This window comes from Camelus bactrianus, chromosome 7 (genome assembly GCF_048773025.1).
Source record: "Camelus bactrianus isolate YW-2024 breed Bactrian camel chromosome 7, ASM4877302v1, whole genome shotgun sequence".
NCBI lineage: Eukaryota > Metazoa > Chordata > Mammalia > Artiodactyla > Camelidae > Camelus > Camelus bactrianus.
The window spans coordinates 70,719,082-70,734,500 of NC_133545.1; the positions used below are offsets into that span (position 1 = coordinate 70,719,082).

Below are 15,419 nucleotides of genomic sequence, written 5' to 3' on the forward strand. Positions count from 1 at the left end.
TTCTAGAGAAAAAAATAACCCTGCTCTCTTACACACGTGACAATTCCTAGCTTGTGACGACGTCCTTTAACTGTTACTGTCTTTTACCTGGATGTTGCCTTGTGGTCTCACCAGAAATTCTGCAACAGATTTCCTGGGAGTGTGGCAAAGTCAGGGGTGAAGGCTGACTCCATGATTTGACTGAGTTAACATTACTCTTTTTAGTGGTTAATCAATGTTGAATTACTTTTTAAAACAACTTTACATCTATAATGTATTCTAAAGTCCTGCTAGTTGTTTTCAATTAGGTCTTTTAAAAAAAAATGTTATAGACAAGGGCTTGCTACATTTCCAGAGACCTTATACTTGAATGTATGGACTGCATCACATTTCTTAGTAGACAGGTGTTTTGTTAAAAAAAAAAATCTATTGAGAAAACTTCCTCATGACGAACTTCTTGGTGCTTGTGTCTGTCGTGTGTGCCTGACATACCCTCTAAACAATGAGTTGTCTTCTGTCAGTTACTTTATGTTCAAGGGCCAAAGTAACTGGGGTCCTGTTATCCTTGTTTTAGCTATGTAAAATACTAATAGAAAGAAAGTGGGGGGATTTGAGAGTAAATGTCACCAATGTACAGATTATTTTTAGTAGCCTCTTTTTCTTACGTCTTGAGCAGTCACCGTCTTGCTCTATCTCTCTACTTGAGCCTCTGATCACATTTAAAAAATATTTATGCCAATCACCTTAGACTAGATCAACATTATCTAATAGAACTTCCAGAAAATATTCTATATCTGCACTGTCCACCATGGGAGCCACTAGCCACACACATTTTACTGTTAAGTGTTTGAAACATGGCTAGTGCAACTTTGAATGTTTGGTTTTAATTTTACTTAAGTTTGTATTTACATAGCCACAAGTGGCTTGTGCTACCACACTGACAGCACACGGCAAGGTTTTAACACGGCGATTTTACCCCGTCCTGAAGAATTTTTGAAACAAATGTGGCATCATGTCTGCTTTTATCTTACTTTATGATTCTGCTTCACTTATTTAAAAATGTTTTCTATCTGATCCAAAGTTTTAGCTGAACTATAACTAAGTGTTAGATGTGAGACATACTTTTAAATTTTGTTTTCTGAAAAGCTATTACCCAATAACGATTTTTTTTTAGCCCTGGAACATATATTCTTTCTTCATTAGGAACTCCTCTTAAAGACAACTGTGTTTCAGTCTGTTTGGGCTGCCACAAAAAAATACCACAGAGTGGGTGGCTGATAAAGAGCAGAAACTTATTTCCCACAATTCTGGAGAGTGGAAGTTCAAGATCAAGGCATCAGCAGATTCAGTGTCTAGTGAAGACCTGCTTTCTGGTTCTAGATGATGCCAGAAGATATACTTCTTCCTGTGTCCTCATATGGTGGAAGAGGCAAAGAATCTCTCTGGAGCCTCTTCTTTTATAAAGGCACTAATCCCATTCTCAAAATACCTCCCAAACACCTGAGCTTCTAATACTATCATCTTTGGGGGTTAGGATTCCACTATTTGAATTCTGGGGGAGACACAAATATTCAGATGATAGCACTTTGGGTATAATTCTAGGCAAACTAATGGGTTGACCAACATTTTATGGAAATGCTCCGAAAAGAACTGTACTGACAAAAGGAAATGAATACAAATCGTAATGAATTTTGCCGTATTTCCTACATTAAAGTCAACACAAGTATTTAGTGGTGAGGCCTATAGATGAAACATTACCATTTAGAGGGTGGAACTGATAAGGAGAAAAGAATAAGATACGGTTGCATGGGAAAGGTAAGCCACATCAAAGATTGCACAGGTGCTTCTTTCTTAGCTGTGGCAGGTAAGAATTGTATAGAAATATAGTGACCACTTAAGAATTCAGAATAAGTAGAATAATCAAAATTTAGAACTAGAAAGACTGTTGGAAATCTCTCAATCTAGATCTCTGGCAATGTGGGATAGTATTTGATAGCAGTGACTTGACACCTGGACAGCTGTGGCTTAGAATCATACATTATTAGCAGCTTAACTAAACTGAGTTACTTATCCCTAAATCTTACTTTCCTCATCTGTAAATCGGAGACAATAATAATACATACCTTTTATACATGTGTAACTTTTTTTCAGGGTGGGTGGGTAAGTGAGATAATACATTTGAAATGTTTAGCAAAGTACCTGGCACATAGTGTCTCACTGCAGTGGTAGGGAAAGTGAGGTTTAGGGAGATTAATGAACTTTCTCAATTAGTGACTGGGTTTTGAAACCAAGCATATGACTAAAGTGAGTCTACAGGAGTAGTAGCAGCAAACAGAATGACACCGTATATGTGCCAGTCACTCAGTAAATGGAATGACTAGTCCAAGAGCACAGAACTTATTAATGGTCCGCAGAGCACAAAGTCCTATCAGCGTTTATACGTATTCTGATAGATAGATAGATAGATAGATAGATAGATAGATAGATAGATAGACAGACAGACAGACAGACACATCATTTGTGCTTGAGAAACATGGGGCTTTTGAAGATAAGGATTTTTTTTCTGGATCCAAGTGCAGGTTTTTTAAAAACTACAATAACATACATTTTCCTGTTCAATCAATCTAGTTTACACGGAATACCAGATAACTTAAACTTACGAAAGATTTAAAATGATATATGAGCAATAAGTATCCATCCTGAATTTAAGCTATTACATAAATTGTACCATTCAAAGTACTGTCCTTACAAGAGTTTCTGTTTTCTTAAAAATTTTTCAAAAACATTTTTGGGGGTTTATATGGGTTCATACAATTGAACACCTAAGGAGTATAAAGGTAATAGCAGAGCATGGGGAAAACATCATTATTATAATTTGAAAAGAACAAAGAGAATGTGTTATTAAAACAAAGTGAAATAATGGCACAATTCATTATTCGATTTGTCTATTTCATTATAGTTCGGGGAGATTTTAACTTGTTTATACATTGGTTTATTTTGTAAATTATTACTGATCATCTCCTATGTGTTTGATCTCAGGCTGATTTTAAGGATTATAATCTTGTTCAAAAGACATGTGGTTCTTCTTATGAGGCTTACAGAAATCTAGTCAATCCTAGCGGCTGTGAACAACTCTGTTTGACTCTCCCATTATTCCTTTGGGATCTTCGGCAAGTGATTTGAGAATAAAAAAAATTTACTTAAGTTTCCTCAATTATAAAATAGGAATTGTAATAATTCTGTTTACTACAGGTTTACTATAGGATTAAATAAGAATCATTTTAAGAGTAATTGGCACAATGCTTAGCATACACTAAAAACTCAATGCATATTAGCTGTCATTTCAATATAGAAAAACCAAATAACCAGTCAAAATAGAAATATAAATAAATAATTCAAAACAGGGTTAAGCACTTACTGTATTTAATATGACAATAAAAATCATGAAAATGTGTGACCTATTAAATAAGTTTCTTCAATTTCCTAACAGTGCCCTCAATCTCTTACCCACGATAGATTTTCTCCCATGCCTATAATGATGATTGCAATTATGCTTACAGCCCTGATTCTGCTTTCTCTGAAGGAGATAAAACAAATAGAAAGACTTGTTTCCTTCATTCTTTACCTACTGGAGTTTACCTACAGGAAAATCTAGCTTCTTTAAAGAAGTTTGAGTCCCTAGTAAAGCCCAGGAGATACCATGGGGTAGAATCACAGTCAGGCAATACCCTGAAATTGAGATTTTCTAGTAAGTTTAATAGAAAGTAAAAAGGAAAGTAAAATGGATACTTGGGACACCAGTGAGAGGCTGACAAATGATTTTTAAGTTTGCTTGGTTTCGTTTTTGTAAGGAGAAAATGATCAGAGAAGGATTAACAAATAGGAAAAAGTAAGATGCAGGGGATTCCTCAAATGTAGTTCTCTTAATCGCTAGTTTCTCTAGCTATCGCCCAACTTTGCGTTCTTTCTGGAGGGGGCGGGGTTTGAACTGGAGGATGAGGAGTGAGAGCTGTGCGTGGAGGGAAGGCTGTTCTGTGGATGGCTTTGATTTTGCCCTCTGTACAGCTGTACACTGATCCAGGGCACTTGTTCCACATTATGCCCACTCTCCGTGTGTGGACAGAGATGCTGATCCTACTTGTACCCATTTCACAGATCTCAGGGGCAACCATATCCCCAAATCCATTAAAAATAAAGCGAGCCTTATGTAAAGTAATCAGAGCATCACCTCAAGGTACAAAGACAAATCTACATATGACAAGAGTCCTGCCCTTATTCCGCCCCCCACACTGCGCCCCCACCCCCCACCCCCAGCAGCAATACAAGCTCTTCATCCTTCCACTTCAGATTTAGGCAGCCTGGTGAGTGCATCGTGGGGGGGGGGGAGCTGGAGAAAAGAGGAGCACTAATTATTCATGAATTCCAACAGCCTGAGAGATTTCCAGTGAAAGTCTTAGAAGGTATGCATAACATAGACATCCGTGAGTGAGAGAGAGTATGTGTGTGAACAAGGACATGTAGTCTGTGCTACATTTATCTGTCAGGGAGAGGCAGTGGCTAATCCCCATCTCTTAGAGATTTTAAGATGGGAACATGACCAGATTTTATCACAGACCCCAAATCAGACAAGTTTCTTTTGTGCTCTTTTGGTACATTTACGGTGACTGGGGCACTTAATGCAGCTTCTGAAAAAAAGCTGCCTGCTGAGCCCGCTGGGCAGGGGCAATTTTCCTGCCTAACATTGTGGATACTTCTGTTTCGCTTGTTTATTTTTACACCACGATACCATACCCTTCTCTCACCTGACCTCCTTCTATCTGGGCTGGACCTGCCTGTGCTCTGGCTCCCAGCCTGCCTCCCCCTCCCTCCCTGTCTCTAACACCCCAGGGAACCTGTGTCAGTGTTTGGAATCCCTAGATTGCTCTAGCAGTGAAACTAGACAGATTAGGAGCTGAGGCACATTTGACGGAAAGGCAGCGCTTTGCTTTCTTCTTACACAGCTTCCCCTTCCTCTTTTCCCAAATAGATATGTAAACACATGTATTTTCCTGTTTAAATTTAGCGAATTAGTCCTCTGCCTATGCCTTGATTTAGCTATTGAGCTGAGCCTTGCTCCTCCCTTCCCTGCTCGGATAGGAGCCACTGGGATCTGGAGCTCGAACTTCCAAATTGAAGCTGGCCTCAGGCCAGGTGACCTTTTCTTTGTAAGTTTCTTTCCTAAGCAGAGTGGTGGTGGTGGGGGGAGCTGGGATCTGTTTGGTGTTGTTTTGGGGGGGGAGGTGAGGAAAGGAGGGGGGTGGAAGAGAGTAAAGGGCTGTTGTTAAACAGTTTCTTACCGTAAGAGGGAGTTCAGACCTAGATCTTTCCAGTTAATCACACAACAAACTTAGCTCATCGCAATAAAAAGCAGCTCAGAGCCGACTGGCTCTTCAGGCACTGAGTCGGAACAGGATTCTTTCACCCAGGCATCTCCTCTAGTGGGACCCGCCAGCACATCCAGCAGCACCATGTGGGTGACCAAGCTTCTGCCAGTCCTGCTGCTGCAGCACGTCCTTCTACACCTCCTCCTGCTTCCCATCGCCATCCCCTATGCAGGTTAGTTTTCTCTTGTCTTCATTATTAGTATCATTTTTTATTATTATTTAATTCTCTCTTGCTAACCTTTCCTTTTCCTAACACTCACTCTTTACCATATTCCCAGCATCCTTCCTTAACTCAGTATGTGGTATGGATTTTTAAAAACCTCTCCTTTAGCTTTCTTTTGACATTCTTTTCCTGTTTGACAAGCATTTAAAATGATCATTAGCGTCTCCTCTGTGTGTCTCCATCCCCCCCACCCACTGACCCAGCCCCTTCTCAGCCTAATAGTTGTGGACGGTGGGATGGGGATGAAGTGCTAACAGTGGCTGCAACTTTGCTGGTTTGGATAAGTTTAAAGCTGAACAGAGGGTCTGATCTGAAGAGGGGAGAGTGATGGTCAGTACAGCAGAGACACATTTTTTTCCCAGAGGACAATTTTCCATGACAACCCACCACTCTACATCACTCAGTCAACGTTCAGGGCCAAATTATGACTTGATACAGGTTTTCATCTGGAGAAGGCAGATTGAACTCTGAGTGTATGCATGTTATAAAAATGAAAGAGAAAGCCTGTCTCCTAAGATCTGTTTTTCTGGGTATGGATGCCTGCTCTTTTGAAACTGCAGTGCAAGGGAGGCAAAAATTATGAGACTTTGATTAAAGCTGCAGAACTGCTCCTTTCAGTCTCATTTTCTCCCCAGAATTTACAGGTTTGGGAAGGAGTTGCCTGGGGCTTCATATTGCCTAGGAGTTTGGAGATTTCATTTGCTGCCTTGGGAAGTTTTCTGTTGTTATCAGGGCAAGAGGAAACATCTGTATTTGGTTGTATTATCATTGTTGTGGCTGGGATGCCAATAGGAGAAGGTAGTGAACATCATAGGTAGGCACAGGGGAATAAAAGAATAGAACAAATGCCCAGATGGTAGACACGGGCTTTTCATAATATAAAACAGAGAACTGGCTATATCTTCTGAGATAAGTTAAATATGAAATTTATCAGACCTCTGATCTAGCTTCTGATGTAATACAAAGGTTGAAAACATTAAGAATTTGCTAAATGACAAGGAAAATCATTCAACCCACCTGGCTTTCTTCTGTTTTGTGAAGTACCCCTTTTGGAAAACAATACTGTGTGGGAGGGGTCTGTTTGAAAACATTTAGGTTAGATTTCTGAAGAGGTGAAAAAAAAAGTTCAATCAAACACGTTATCATCCTTGAGACATTTCATGTTAAAATGGATTTTTCTACAACATTGCGGGTTTGGGGGATTCTGAGCATAAATTGAAATCATGTCTAAAATTTAGAGGATTTTTATTTTTAGGGATAAAAATGTTGATGGGATGAAGTAGAATACGGTTACCTGAAATCATGTGTGCTAATGTATGGGGAACACAGTGTGTAAAACCCAAACAGTAGATCAACCATAGACAGTGTCTATTTGTTTTTGGCATGCATTCTGAAGTTTTGGCAGGAGACACACATTTGTAATTATATTTCACTTTGGCTAATGTTGAAATGACTGTGTTTCCCGAGTACAGGGAGAATGCAGCCCAAGAGTATGTTGGCAGGCAAGGAGAGGCCAACTGGGAATTACAGATATATTGTGAATAATTTCTAAAGTGGATAATGCTAAAATTGTCATCAAAAGAGGATCTGTCTTTGTTTGGGTGGCAAGTTTATCTTGATACTTTTTTTTTTTTTAAATAACATTCTTCAAAATGGAAAACATGGGTAGCTTTCTTAGAACATACATAGAAAGTTTGTTCTTCTTAAAAGTCATCTAACATTGAGGTTTTTGTTGTTCTCACTTGCTTTGGTTATACTTTTTGATTTATCTGATTTATCTTGAGTCTACTTTCTTACATATTGTAAGATAGTATTAGAAAAGAAGTGGATACTATAATGAGGTGACAACCAGTTATGAGTAAAATGTTTTTGAAAAGTTTCAAAAATTTGAAGAAATATCCCAATAGTGGACCCAAGCCATCTTTACAGGAATTCGTCTACACAGAATTATCCTTCATCCACTCCCACCTACACTGGATACAAATATCCAATCCTCTGTAACAACAGAAGCATTAAATGAGCACCTGTCTAGGAGCCTATGGGAGATGCAAAGATGAACACATGAGAAAGAAACTTACATTTTATGAGCAACTGTTATGGATCAAAATTCTAAAACAAAGCTTATTTCATCTAATAAGATTGGCATTATTGGACTGACTCATGTTACATGAGGAAACTGAGATTAAAGACCTGAATTATTTTATCTTACTATCTTAGTTAAGGGACAGAGCTGAATTTCCTACCCAAATCGATCTGAATGAAATATGCAATGTGCTTATTTCCTTTAATTTATATCGATGCCAATAGCAGTGAAATCAACTGAAACCTTAAAAAATAAACTTTGCTAAGTCATATAAGAACAATTCTGCAAGAGTTCATTTCTAGCTTAGGGGATCAAACTGGGTTTAGGGAGTATGTAGTACCCAAGTTGAGTATGAACAGACAGGTAGTAACACAGTCAGGACCTAAGTTAGGGGAACACAAAGTGGCTGAAGGTTCTGAGGTGAGAAAGTGTAAGAAAGGACAGGTAGTCATGTGGGGCTGGAGTAGTGGGTGCTTGAGGGAGAGTAATGGCCTGTGATTGGAAAAGTTAAGACTAGCATGTACATGCTTGAATGTCATGCCAAATCATACTATTCTAAGCATTATGGGTTGCAGCTAGAAGTTTCTGAGTTGACAAGATACCTGACTGAAGTGTAGTTGTTTTGGATGCTGTGTGGAGGAGAGCTGTAGGCAGAAACAGACAGTGAACGAAGGGATCAGGGAGAGGCTGAACAAGGAAGTGGAATGAAGTAGGAGGAGGGAAATATCTAGGGAGATCCCTCATCTCACACTGAACATCATTTCATTTGTAAACCTTTTTGGAAGAGAAAATTTTGCTCCTTCTCAAATGCTAACATTTGATTTACATCTGACATGATCGCTTCTTGATATCTTTATCTGTGATACTCTTTCCTTCTCTAAAGAAGGGGAGAGGATCGTCCATTTGTGAAATGCAAGTCCTAGGTAACAGCAATGATGATTTCAGCTTGTACCTATGAATTTTGCCTTTGGGAAGCTTAAAGTCTCCAGTCACCACCATTCCCTTCCATTAATTATTTGTGTACTTTCATCTTAACATCTTGCCACTTCAAGCTGTTAATCACTAATCATGTGGGTACGTTTCTCAGAGTATGTGGAGCCAGATTCCTGCTTCTTTCCACACCCTGCAAATCCTTTCCTTGCATGCTTTTCCTTTGAAGTCAATGGTTAGTCCACTCAGAGAAGAAAATATATGAGGTACTGAGAGAAATGAGTGTGAGGCCTGGGGACCAGAGGGAAAAATGTGTCTTTCTTCAAGCACCTTGATACATTTGACCCTACTTTCTGTTTGTAGGTTTTCACTAAGATCCTAATGATTTCAGTTCTAAAATAGGGAATTCAGGTTCTTCAGAAAATATAGCTTCAAGAATGTTTTCCCATGCTGGGAGAAGAGGGGAAAAGGAGTTGCAATTTAAAGTACAGGAAAGCATGACAAAGTTGCAGTGATCTCTTACCCTTTGATTTCATTTCAATATTTTGTTTATAAACTTCAACTAACAGTCATGCACAAAAAATAGTAGGGAAAAATCTGATCCAAAGATATTTTTGAGTTTCTTCCCAAATTAAGCCTGTCTTTTAACTGTTTTCAGTAAAACAAGCATCAGTTGTTAATACATATGGAAGGGAAAGTTGAAACTATTTTCAGCAAAGGAATTTTATTTTCAGATGCTGTTTTTGAATGACTCCTGTTTTGAATTTTTCTTTTATTGAAGAAGGAATTAATTTTATAGATGTGTGAATTACTTGATGTACAACTAGCTTGAACTTCATATTTTTGAGAAATTAGTTACTGACCTAGTAGAAATGATTGAATTATAAAGGAAAGCTTCTAAGTCATGAGAAACAAATAGTGAAAAGGGAATCCCGGTGTCTGGTTCTGATTGCCTCTGATTAGCTTTGTCGCCCCGGACAAGCTTTTCTCTCCTATTTATTATCTAGTAAAGGGAAACCATAGATTTATTTGCTTTTCAGGATACTTTTTGATCTTTAGATGAAAGGTAGTGATCGAAAACTTTATCAGCAAGCAAGAGTAGACTATTTTTATGAGGTACAACCACGCATTAACACATTTCAATAGGACAACTGAGGATCTGCAGAATTAAACATAGCCAGCAATCCCACAGAGACTACTTTTTCTCTACAGCTGTCCTCAGTGCCTGCCTTCCTGTTGTACAGTACTGAGAAAAGAAACCAGAGCATTGACCAAGGGTTCTATTTTATTTATTAATTAGTAAAATACATATCTGAACTCAATATTTGTCTTAGGCTTTTTAAATTTAATTTTATGCTCTTCTCTCACACTTCAGCATATGCAATGAATATGTCATACATTAGGCCGATTTTAATTCTATACTTCCACTTAATTGAATTTATCTGATAAATTTTTCCATTTTGGCAGATAGATTTTAAATACATTTGCTTCATCCATTAACTACTATTTGTTTCTAAAAATAGTCCAATTTATACAGGAAATCAGATGATTATTATGCACTGTAACATTTCATAGCACCTAAGAAATAGAGCAAAGTCAAAAGAGGGAGAAACTCTTACTGGAGAGACTTATTTCCCACTAACGTGGTCCTGTGGCAGAAACCAAAGTTTGAAAAGAATTATACTACATCTTTGCTTGGGAGAGTAGCAATTTCTTCTCTTATGCCAGAAATTAAAGAATGAAATTTCAAAAACAAAACTAAAACTTTGCATATTCATAACATTTTTTATCCAAATTGATTTCCAAATGATTACAGTTAAAATAGCTCCTTTTAGTTCAACGAAAATATAATTTTCATTTTGTGGGTTGAGTAATAGGACATTAGCATTTCAGGTAATTAAACAAAGTCATCTGGCAAGTCAATAAGAATGCTAGTATTATCGTCAGTCTGCCAACGTTATGCTAGGCATTTGGTCCACACTCAATAAATAACATGTTGATAGATTATTTGGTTGATAGAATTTTCTATGTTAAAATGTCTTTTAAATTATATCTGTCCTACCATAGCCATTCCATCTTGTAGGGCAAAGAAAAGCTAAAAATGAAAGCATTATTACAGGAATTAGTACCAGTCTTTTGGGGATTGTGTTCTGGAGTTTTACAGAGAGCCAGAAATTTAGAGGAATTCATGTTTTCTCTTATTTATTGTGGGCTTCAGGTTAGGATAGACATTAATGAGTAGCATCTGTAAGTTTAATAAAATAACTGGAGCCCGTGGTTGCTGGCAAACTTAAGAGTATGATGCCATTCTTGGTACCTCACTCTGAAGCCACATTTTCAAATTTTCTGCAGAAAAAATTTCACCCTCTTTTCTTGACAGTTTTCACCAATTTAAAGACCAGGAATGCATTTCCTGGTTTGCCGTCCAAGTTTCTTTTTTACTGATAGCTTTAAACCCAATCTTTAGAAACTATTTACAAGCTGTATTTCTACATGCTTTCTTAGCAATTCTTAGAGAAAGATGGTGTCATAAGTGTTTAAGAGTGGAGGTTCTGAAACTAGAAAGCTGGATTTTGAATCAGATCTTCTAAGTTGTCAATTATCCCCTGTGTCTTGCTTTCTTCATCTTAGAAACAAATATATTATTACTGCCTTTGTTATAAGGGTGTTCAAAAGAATTGACACGCAGAGGAGGGGCAAAATCATGTCCATCCTCATTACACAATACCTGCAATCTCTTAGATAATTTGATCATCACTGTGAAGAGATGATCACCATTAGAAACCAAGTAACTTTGGACAAATTAAGAATAAAGAAGCAAGTTCTTGATATTCTAAAGTTATCCATAAGATTAAGTCTTTTAGGATGTCTTAGCTCTGTTCCTTAGCTTTTTAATGGGAGGCTTCATGTTATCTAGGGGCCTTGTAGAATACTTCCATGAAGAAAAATGACAGTGCTACATTAAAGGCTGAAGTTTTACATACATTCAATTTATAGTATTTGGCTTGATTTCAAGATAAACAGTTCAAGGATACTAAGAAATAGTGCCCAAAAGCACAGAAAACACTTATGTTGGAAATGAGAAGGGACAAAGTATGAATAGTATGAAATACTTTAAAGAGCAAGTCAGAACACTTTATCCACTGTACCATTTTAGTGAGAAGTTTCTCACCTGTCGTTGAATGGATTAGCTAATTAATACTGTAAGTTGCATAAGGACCAACTGTAGAAGGAAATGACAAATTTAATTATAGAGCATGATATGCTATGCCCTGGAGCTTGCTTTCACACTGTTTGGAGACTTTCCTGTTACTTATTTCTTAAGAGGAAACTCTGTCCTAATTTTTAAAAGCATCCTTCATTTGAAAGAATGTAGATGAGTGACTCTGCATGATAAGTTATTTAATCTTCACCGATTATATATTTCCTTCTTGCTCTTAACTATCTGAGAGTATCATTCTCCACCTCACTCCACCCTCAATCCCTGGAGGTCTGGTATGTTGTCAGATAAAATCATTATCTTGTAGATTCTTAGGGACACTTTTTCTATATGAGCCTTAAAAGCTTTTCCCTGTGTTTTTCAAAATTGTTATTACTAATAGAAGGACAGAAGAAAAGAAGAAACACACTTCATGAATTCAAAAAGTCCTCAAAGACTACTCTAATTAAAGAAGACCCATTACTGAAGATAAAAACCAAAAAAATGAATTCTGCAGACCAATGTGCCAACAGATGTATTAGGAATAAAGGACTTCCATTCACTTGCAAGTAAGTTGCTTTATTTTCTTCTGAGGATAATTTTCCAAATAGAGCATATACTTATTATCATCATTTTTGGGGTATTCAATGTAATGTGCCTTTAAAATTATAAGCTTGACTTTAATTTTAACTCATTACAACAGAAGAGCCCTCATTTAATGGAAGTATGAGTAAGGGAGAGCACATAAACTGAGATCTTTTAGAATCCACAGTGGCTTTAGCTATGGAGTTTATATTTTCTCATCTTACGACAATTTAAATTTAGGAACTAAAATTCATTTAGATTAACTTTTATCTCTAATATTTAAAAATATTCTATTCAGATTAAACATTTTTTTCTCTTACAAGAAAAGTGGATGGATTTTCACAATATAAATTGGGCAACAACCAAAATTTACTGCAACTTATATCATTGTCTTTAGGGATTTAAATAAAAGATGTGAGAGAATTAGATTAAAACAACAACAACAACAACAAAAGCTAGAGGGATTGATGTCAGCAGCAGAGGCTGTTTAAAAGAAGTTGGGGGGTAGTGATGATCAAGTTTTAGGTAAAAAGTGATAGGCAATTCAGAGGCATGAGGGGACTCAAATAGAGTTTTCTTATCTCATGACAGGCCCTGTGTGCTTCAACAGATTCAGGGGGAGGAGAAACTACCTCTTTTCTATTCACTCAGATCTCCTCTGAAGTATTTTTACAGCTAACTGCCACTTTTAGGAAGATATTACCTGGCAAGAGGAGTGGGGAATTAACTTTGCAAGTAATTCCTATGATAATTCTGCTTATTTCTCTAACTCTCCTAGAAAACCTTTGAGATTTTTGAAAAAATAAATTAGAGAAAATTACGCTCAATCAACATCTCGGCTATGTAGATTTATGGAGATGTTCTGGCAATTGTGGAGGTTGGATTTATTGTATTGTCCCCTCGAAGGGTTAGAAGGACAGGGCAAAGGGAATGGGAGAAGCACATCTCACTGTTGATTTTTAACTATGAATCAGAAAATACACTCTCCTGGATCCACAAGTAAGGAAAGATTTGCTACTTCTCAATGTTCACATTAGTCAGCCTTACGCCTAGAAAAAACAAAACAAAACAAAGCTTTCCCTTTGTTTTATTTAGGAGAAACTAAAAGGATTTTGCTGCTTTGGAGAACACATGTGACCTGATTAATGTATCTTTACATATCCTGTGTACATGAGGTTTCCTGCTTTTCTACTGTATTCTGGTTGAGTTATATTTAGTCTCCTAATTTATGGCAACCTATGCAGAAAACCACATGTAATAATACCAATGTACAGCCAAAATTCTCAGCTCTGAAATGGTATCATCCTTCATACTTGGCTATCTCAAATATGTATACATACCAATATATATTTGGTATCACTAAATATATTACTTATTCAGAATTGAATACAAATACTGTGATACTCTAAAAGTAGGTTCTTACTGAATTAAAGTATCTTTTTTGCAGACCTGTAACATGACCTAAAATCACTGAAAAACAATGGCAAATACACACAAATGTTTGGAAAATACCAACAGTGCTGTGTGAAACCATCTGTGGTTCAGTGAGTGTGAGGCAGAACGGTCTCAAACACAGTTTATTCTTGAGAATGTATCAACAATATTGATTTCCTAGAGACTGAAAGACAGAAAGAATGGCTGATTCTAAGCTCTTCAGAAAATTGCTGTTCATGAGTTCACTCAAGAGGTGAAAATAGGAGGCTTTCCTTTTCTAATTATGACTAAGTAACTGGTACTGGAATTGCCCTCTTAAAATAAACAACTAGAAAACTAGACAAAATAAATTCTTGAAAGAAGATGATAATTAAAGTAAGGCTAAGATAAAGACTCCTACAGTTAAACTGAAAAAAAGATGCAACTCATGGGATTTGACAGCTTGGATCCAGTCCACATGGAGATGTAAACTGATATGAGAAACACATTTTTAACAGTATACGGCATTGTGATAAAATGAAAGAAAAGGGCGAATAAAATCTGCAAACTGGAAACCTGTCACTCACTTTGCAGATGGAATCACCTTTGTATTCATAGAGGCAAATCTTACATGTTCCTGATAGGGCTCATGAGTCACCTGCAAGGTGATCTCATGTCAAAGCCATGTTGTTCATAGAAAAGTGGTTTATATATGTGTGGTATGTTTTAATTTTAATGTGAAGTTAAGTGGCTGGTATTTGTTTGTGTAACTGTAAAATTTCTTTTTACATGTTTGTTGAGTTTTTAATCTTCATATGTATTCTTTATCTAATTACTATGCTTTCAACTTCATTTAACATCTTCCCTCCAACACCCTACATAAGGAAATAGGAGATTTAACATGTATTGCATAAGCCCATTATCTACCAGAATCAAATTTCAAATCTATTATTAGTCAGTTTCTCCTATCAAGTTATTCTGCCACAGTTACAAAAATAAAATATACTTTTAGATTTGTCATGTTTGACCTTTTTCATACTATTTCAGCTGTAAATGTTCTCGTACGTGGGTATTTAAAAATGTCTATATGTAAGTCAAAGCAAAAAGTTTACAAATAAAATTTCTGAAGTTATTTGGATATAAAATAAATTGCACTAAAAATATAAAATAATTGGTAAAATATTTAAAATAATTTTATAACATCTTTTGTTCATTTGTTTTATAAAAGTTATTCCCAGGTATTTAAAATTACTTAAAAGTTGTTAAAATATTAAGAAATAAATGACTAATTAAAAAAATTTAAAATTACAAGAAAATGCATTTTCAAAAATATATGGTCTGGAAAGGAAAAGTTCTCATTCTTAGAAAAATCTGTGTATTTCTTTTAATAGATTCTTGTAAATGGTGGCGTTATGATCAGCATGAACATAATGACAAGAGATTTTAATACTATTTCTTAATGGAAAGAAAACTGTTCAGAATACCAACTTACAATTCCTACTTTGTAAAAAATGATAACAATGTGTTGAAAATTTTATCAAGGACTTTACTATCCTCAGTTAAGGGATTTTTCTGTATTTATTA

At 36.4% G+C, this 15,419-nt stretch overlaps 1 protein-coding gene across 4 annotated transcripts in view; it reads left to right on the forward strand.

Annotated features, from left to right (window-relative positions):
* The window catches only part of HGF (hepatocyte growth factor), a 103,453-nt gene that overhangs the window by 29,399 nt on the left and 58,635 nt on the right, over nucleotides 1–15,419 (forward strand). For 2 of the 4 annotated variants that reach the window (XM_045510453.2, XM_010946632.3), the window contains exons 2-3: nucleotides 5,445–5,574; nucleotides 12,241–12,406. In XM_045510453.2, coding sequence (XP_045366409.2) covers nucleotides 5,445–5,574; nucleotides 12,241–12,406 — 296 coding nt within the window. Of the gene's footprint in view, nucleotides 1–4,896; nucleotides 5,184–5,444; nucleotides 5,575–12,240; nucleotides 12,407–15,419 lie in introns of those variants that run through there. The other 2 variants (XM_010946631.3, XM_074367567.1) reach the window with 2 other exon arrangements.